Source organism: Tarenaya hassleriana, unplaced genomic scaffold (assembly GCF_000463585.1).
Source record: "Tarenaya hassleriana unplaced genomic scaffold, ASM46358v1 Cleome23, whole genome shotgun sequence".
NCBI classification, from domain to species: domain Eukaryota; kingdom Viridiplantae; phylum Streptophyta; class Magnoliopsida; order Brassicales; family Cleomaceae; genus Tarenaya; species Tarenaya hassleriana.
The window spans coordinates 1,224,768-1,231,711 of record NW_010965625.1 but is presented as its reverse complement, the minus strand read 5'-3'; the positions used below and the strand labels follow the sequence as shown (position 1 = coordinate 1,231,711).

General features: G+C 38.6%; 2 protein-coding genes across 2 annotated transcripts; both read left to right on the top strand.

Moving 5' to 3' along the window:
• Positions 1-967: 967 nt before the first annotated feature.
• On the top strand, positions 968-2,159 carry LOC104815418. The gene is made up of 2 exons (XM_010543799.1): positions 968-2,050; positions 2,136-2,159. The coding sequence occupies exons 1-2, from the start codon at positions 968-970 to the stop codon at positions 2,157-2,159; spliced, it is 1,107 nt and encodes a 368-aa protein (XP_010542101.1).
• A 1,265-nt stretch (positions 2,160-3,424) lies between these two features.
• On the top strand, positions 3,425-5,269 carry LOC104815417. The gene has a single exon (XM_010543798.1). It carries the CDS (start codon positions 3,425-3,427, stop codon positions 5,267-5,269), a length of 1,845 nt encoding a protein of 614 aa, XP_010542100.1.
• The last annotated feature ends 1,675 nt before the right edge of the window (positions 5,270-6,944 follow it).

Here is a 6,944-nt window from a genome sequence, read left to right as displayed (position 1 = left end):
TGGTACATAAGGTGGAGGAGCTACATATGGCGGTTCGGCTTCCTCTATATGCACCTTAGGTGTCTCGTGATCTATGACTTTCCCTTTCTCTTCTGCAGTGTATCTAGACTTCATCCTTTTTTCTGTGGTCAGAGGGACTGTATCATGCAGGTTCTCTCCATTTATAAGCTGAATAGCATTGACATGCTCTCGTGGATTCGGTTCTGATGATCATTCTAGAACTACTTGGGTGTACATGTTAAGACAGAATGTTATAAACGTGAAACAAAATATCTATTTTCCGATCAAAATACAAAAATAAAAAATAATGGTAATGAAAAGTCATAACTGTCAATCAATTTTCAAAATGTATAGACGCTGACCAATCAAGAATAAAAAATTTCAATAAATTATCTTTATTCAACATTTAGTGTGTCTCTTCTTTGTTTAAGTTAAAACATCTCAATTCTTATTTGTAATATATATCATTCAAACATATACAAGTGAATATTAAGAGTATTTTTATCGAGTTTTTTGAGAACTTTATGAATTTATCCGATTTTTATTATTATCACTTATGCCACGTCAGCATAACTAACTCTCTTCGAATAATACCGAGAATACGACGACATTCATTGTACGGATTGGAGTTAGTTAGAAAGAGGCTTGTATATATGTTGTTCATTCATCAGAAATAAAGTTATCAGTTCATTTTTCGCATTCCTTTGTTCTCTGTTTTTTTCAATTGTGAAATGGTATCAGAGCCCTTGTGAGTTTCTTTTCTCGATTCGTTCTTTCCTTGATTTTCCCGAGAAATTTCTTGGTGTTTTCCCGGTACAATGGCTGCCGCGTCTTCTTCCTCAATTCCGAGTGTGACGGATTGCTTCAGTCCGTATTATCTCAGCTCCACTGATCAGACGAACTCCGTTCTGGCTTCTCATCGCCTAACCGGCTGCAACAATTTCAATTCATGAATCTCTCCTTCTCGATGGCTTTAGAAGGACGCAATAAACTTGGTTTCATTGACGGGACACTTGCTCAACCGCCGGATTCAGATCCAGAATCCAAGCTATGGAAGAAGAACAACTTTATGGTATGTTCCTGGATCATGAATTCCGTTTCTGAACAAATTGCTGAAAGTCTACTTTACTTCAAGAAAGCGAATGATATGTGGAAGAATCTGCTAAATCGTTTTCAACAAGCTGATGTTTCTCGTCGATATCGCATCGAACAAAAGTTGAATTCTCTTCGTCAAGGTCATGATGACGTTTCTACATACTACACAAAATTGGTAACTATCTGGGAAGAATTAAAATCGGTTCAGACTTCTCCAATATGTTCATGTGGAACATGTTCTTGCGGAGTTGATAAAAAGTGGAGAGATTTGTTTGAAGAAGATTTTGTGTTTCAGTTTCTCTGTGGACTGAATGACGTCTTTGAACCTGTTCGTGATCATATCATCCTTATGGATCCTTTACCAAATCTTGCGAAAGCTTCTGGTATTGTTGTAAAACATGAACAGCAAAAGATGATCAAGAATCCAATTCTTACTGATACATCAGTATTTCAAACCCCTGTTCAACCTCAACATACCGAGAATGTTGCAGCAGTTGCGGGAGGTTTTTACAAGCCTCGTCAGCGTCCCTTATGTACTCACTGTGGCCTTTATGGTCACACAGTACACAAATGCTACAAGTTGCATGGATATCCACCAGGATACATTCCTCGGAATCCTCAGTCTCAAAATTCAGTGCCTGTTCAGAAGACATTTACGCCACAAGGAAAGAACAACTTTCAGAACAAAGGAACCATTGCAAATGTGATTACTGAACCAGTTATGGATCAGAATCAGGTCTCTGATGTTGGAGCATTGTCAACTCAACAACTTCATCAGCTTTTCTACAAGCTTGGGGCTGCTCTAAACATCTCTAGCCCAAGTATCACAGAAAATGGTGCTCCAGAAAACGTCACTTCCTCTGGTAATCATCTGATTCTATCCTCTGTTTCAGCTGATATACATATGAAAGATACCAATGATACTTGGATAATAGACTCAGGAGCCACAACTCATGTTTGTGCCCATAGCTCTCTGATGCATGATATACGAACTATTTCTCCTGTTTCTATTAGTCTACCTAATGGATCTCGACTAACAGTCACTCAAGCAGGGAAAGCAATGATCAATCAACACATAGTCTTACAAAATGTCTTACTTGTTCCATCTTTTTCTTTTAACATCCTCAATGTTTCTGCCCTTTTATCTCATAACAATTTTAATCTTTCTTTTACCCCCACGTCTTGTATCCTCCAGGCATCTATTCCGGGCTTGAAGATTGGGAAGGCTGACCTGCATTGTGGTCTGTACCTTCTCAATTCAGACTCTTTCACACCCACACCTCAAACTCAGATGTGCAATGCTCTCCGTGTTGACTTCACAGTCTGGCATAGGAGGCTTGGACATCCATCCATCCAGAAAATAAAGAACCTCTCTTCTATTCTCAACCTTAGCAAAATAACTGAACCAACGCACTGCAATACATGCCATTTGGCAAAGCAGAGGCATCTTCCTTTTGTCTCTAACAATCATGTAGCCTCTTCCATATTCGATCTTTTACATATAAACATTTGGGGTCCTTTTTCAGTTGTTTCTATTGATGGATACAAATACTTTGTGACAATTGTTGATGATCATTCTAGAACTACTTGGGTGTACATGTTAAGACAGAATGTTATAAACGTGAAACAAAATATCTATTTTCCGATCAAAATACAAAAATAAAAAATAATGGTAATGAAAAGTCATAACTGTCAATCAATTTTCAAAATGTATAGACGCTGACCAATCAAGAATAAAAAATTTCAATAAATTATCTTTATTCAACATTTAGTGTGTCTCTTCTTTGTTTAAGTTAAAACATCTCAATTCTTATTTGTAATATATATCATTCAAACATATACAAGTGAATATTAAGAGTATTTTTATCGAGTTTTTTGAGAACTTTATGAATTTATCCGATTTTTATTATTATCACTTATGCCACGTCAGCATAACTAACTCTCTTCGAATAATACCGAGAATACGACGACATTCATTGTACGGATTGGAGTTAGTTAGAAAGAGGCTTGTATATATGTTGTTCATTCATCAGAAATAAAGTTATCAGTTCATTTTTCGCATTCCTTTGTTCTCTGTTTTTTTCAATTGTGAAATGGTATCAGAGCCCTTGTGAGTTTCTTTTCTCGATTCGTTCTTTCCTTGATTTTCCCGAGAAATTTCTTGGTGTTTTCCCGGTACAATGGCTGCCGCGTCTTCTTCCTCAATTCCGAGTGTGACGGATTGCTTCAGTCCGTATTATCTCAGCTCCACTGATCAGACGAACTCCGTTCTGGCTTCTCATCGCCTAACCGGCTGCAACAATTTCAATTCATGAATCTCTCCTTCTCGATGGCTTTAGAAGGACGCAATAAACTTGGTTTCATTGACGGGACACTTGCTCAACCGCCGGATTCAGATCCAGAATCCAAGCTATGGAAGAAGAACAACTTTATGGTATGTTCCTGGATCATGAATTCCGTTTCTGAACAAATTGCTGAAAGTCTACTTTACTTCAAGAAAGCGAATGATATGTGGAAGAATCTGCTAAATCGTTTTCAACAAGCTGATGTTTCTCGTCGATATCGCATCGAACAAAAGTTGAATTCTCTTCGTCAAGGTCATGATGACGTTTCTACATACTACACAAAATTGGTAACTATCTGGGAAGAATTAAAATCGGTTCAGACTTCTCCAATATGTTCATGTGGAACATGTTCTTGCGGAGTTGATAAAAAGTGGAGAGATTTGTTTGAAGAAGATTTTGTGTTTCAGTTTCTCTGTGGACTGAATGACGTCTTTGAACCTGTTCGTGATCATATCATCCTTATGGATCCTTTACCAAATCTTGCGAAAGCTTCTGGTATTGTTGTAAAACATGAACAGCAAAAGATGATCAAGAATCCAATTCTTACTGATACATCAGTATTTCAAACCCCTGTTCAACCTCAACATACCGAGAATGTTGCAGCAGTTGCGGGAGGTTTTTACAAGCCTCGTCAGCGTCCCTTATGTACTCACTGTGGCCTTTATGGTCACACAGTACACAAATGCTACAAGTTGCATGGATATCCACCAGGATACATTCCTCGGAATCCTCAGTCTCAAAATTCAGTGCCTGTTCAGAAGACATTTACGCCACAAGGAAAGAACAACTTTCAGAACAAAGGAACCATTGCAAATGTGATTACTGAACCAGTTATGGATCAGAATCAGGTCTCTGATGTTGGAGCATTGTCAACTCAACAACTTCATCAGCTTTTCTACAAGCTTGGGGCTGCTCTAAACATCTCTAGCCCAAGTATCACAGAAAATGGTGCTCCAGAAAACGTCACTTCCTCTGGTAATCATCTGATTCTATCCTCTGTTTCAGCTGATATACATATGAAAGATACCAATGATACTTGGATAATAGACTCAGGAGCCACAACTCATGTTTGTGCCCATAGCTCTCTGATGCATGATATACGAACTATTTCTCCTGTTTCTATTAGTCTACCTAATGGATCTCGACTAACAGTCACTCAAGCAGGGAAAGCAATGATCAATCAACACATAGTCTTACAAAATGTCTTACTTGTTCCATCTTTTTCTTTTAACATCCTCAATGTTTCTGCCCTTTTATCTCATAACAATTTTAATCTTTCTTTTACCCCCACGTCTTGTATCCTCCAGGCATCTATTCCGGGCTTGAAGATTGGGAAGGCTGACCTGCATTGTGGTCTGTACCTTCTCAATTCAGACTCTTTCACACCCACACCTCAAACTCAGATGTGCAATGCTCTCCGTGTTGACTTCACAGTCTGGCATAGGAGGCTTGGACATCCATCCATCCAGAAAATAAAGAACCTCTCTTCTATTCTCAACCTTAGCAAAATAACTGAACCAACGCACTGCAATACATGCCATTTGGCAAAGCAGAGGCATCTTCCTTTTGTCTCTAACAATCATGTAGCCTCTTCCATATTCGATCTTTTACATATAAACATTTGGGGTCCTTTTTCAGTTGTTTCTATTGATGGATACAAATACTTTGTGACAATTGTTGATGATCATTCTAGAACTACTTGGGTGTACATGTTAAGACAGAAAAGTGAAGTAAAGGCTATAATTCCTCAGTTTATCTCGCTTGTTGAAAGGCAATTTACAGTAAAGGTGAAGGCCATTCGATCTGATAATGCACCAGAGTTTACATAATTCTTCAAAGAAAAAGGGTTATTGCACTATTATTCGTGTCCATATACTCCCAGCAGAACTCCGTGGTGGAGAGGAAGCACCAACATATTCTGAATGTGGCAAGGTCTTTGTTTTTCCAGTCTAATATTCCTTTGCAATATTGGACTGATTGTTATCTCTCGCCATGTTACTTTTCATGAGGATATTTTTCCTTTCCTAGCTAAAGATCATTCTGATCAAAACAATTTGTTTCCTTCGACAGTCTTACCCTTTCATAATACACCTATATCTGAACCTGTTGACCAACCAAATCCTGAACATTTTCAAGCTGAACCTCATAATCCCGATCCTCATGAACATAATACACCTTTACCTTCTGATCATGTTGTTGAATCAGAGTTACCTGAACCAAATATTTTCATTTCCTCTGAACCAGATATACCCATCCCTTCTGAACGACCTCAAAGAGCAACCAAACAACCAAAATACTTGGAGGATTATCATTGTTATCAGTTTGATGACTCCTCTAAACCCTCCACTTCATTCCCTATATCATCCTACCTGACATATGACAATCTTAATCCATTCTATAAAACCTTTGTCCTAAACACTACTACCGAAACAGAACCTCGAACCTATAAAGAGGCTGTTGATACGTGTGTACCGAGTCTAGAATTTATACCCGATTCACAACTCACCGCAAGGATACGGATCGTCGTAACACGGGGTCGAACGCAAGGACCTGTAGCTAAATCTAAATCCTAATCGAGATTAAATCAAAGCAAGCAAGTGAAAGTGATGGTGGAAGTATATGGAAATAATAGGAAATAAGGAAATAAAGCAATGAAAACGAGTAAGCTAGCAATCTAAGTTGACCGTGGGTGTCGGGACCGTATTCGCGTGTATGGGTATATGCTAAGCATGCGAGAATCACGATATTGAATCTGTATTCGGGAATCGTCAAGCAACAAAGATAGAGAAATCACCTCCCGGCATATAACTCACTATCTAAAGTTCTCTAAATCCATATCCCTATGTGATTTATCAAACTAGATGCATGAAGAACACTATCATCAATCCTAGATCGATCAAACCATATTCCTATGTGAATAATACAATCTATTCTATCAATTTCGATCCGAAACTAAACCCGTATTCCTATGTAGTTCAGAATCTGAAATAATTGGCCAAGGGGTCAGCAAACACCAATCGAATAAAGCACAAATCGATAGAACCAAAACAAATCCAAATCGCAACCAAGTTAGGGTTCAAACATACCCAAAACACAAACGAATCCCTAACCCACAGCCGTGGATCTACTCACGGTTCATGGAAAAACACAGAATAAAACCAGAAATAGAAAGAAAAGAGGGAGAAGAAAGACTCATGTCGACAGCAAGCGATCTTCACGTTCCAACTCTCCTTCTTCTTCCCGAAATCCCGTAAAACTCTTATTTCTCTCACCAAAGCTCTCCAAAGTCTGTATAAAGTCTGTGTGTCTCTTTTGGACGTCTGTAGAGTCTTTTTATAACCCTAGGCGGCGCTCCTGAAGTCCTATTCCCGATCAAACTCTGAAAATTCGAATCTGGGCTTTTTCTGGGTTTTGACTCGGACCGAGTCAGTACTCTGACTCGACCGAGTCAAAACGAAACTATTAAGAATTCGGCCCAGCCCATTCTTCTGACTCGGGCCTTCT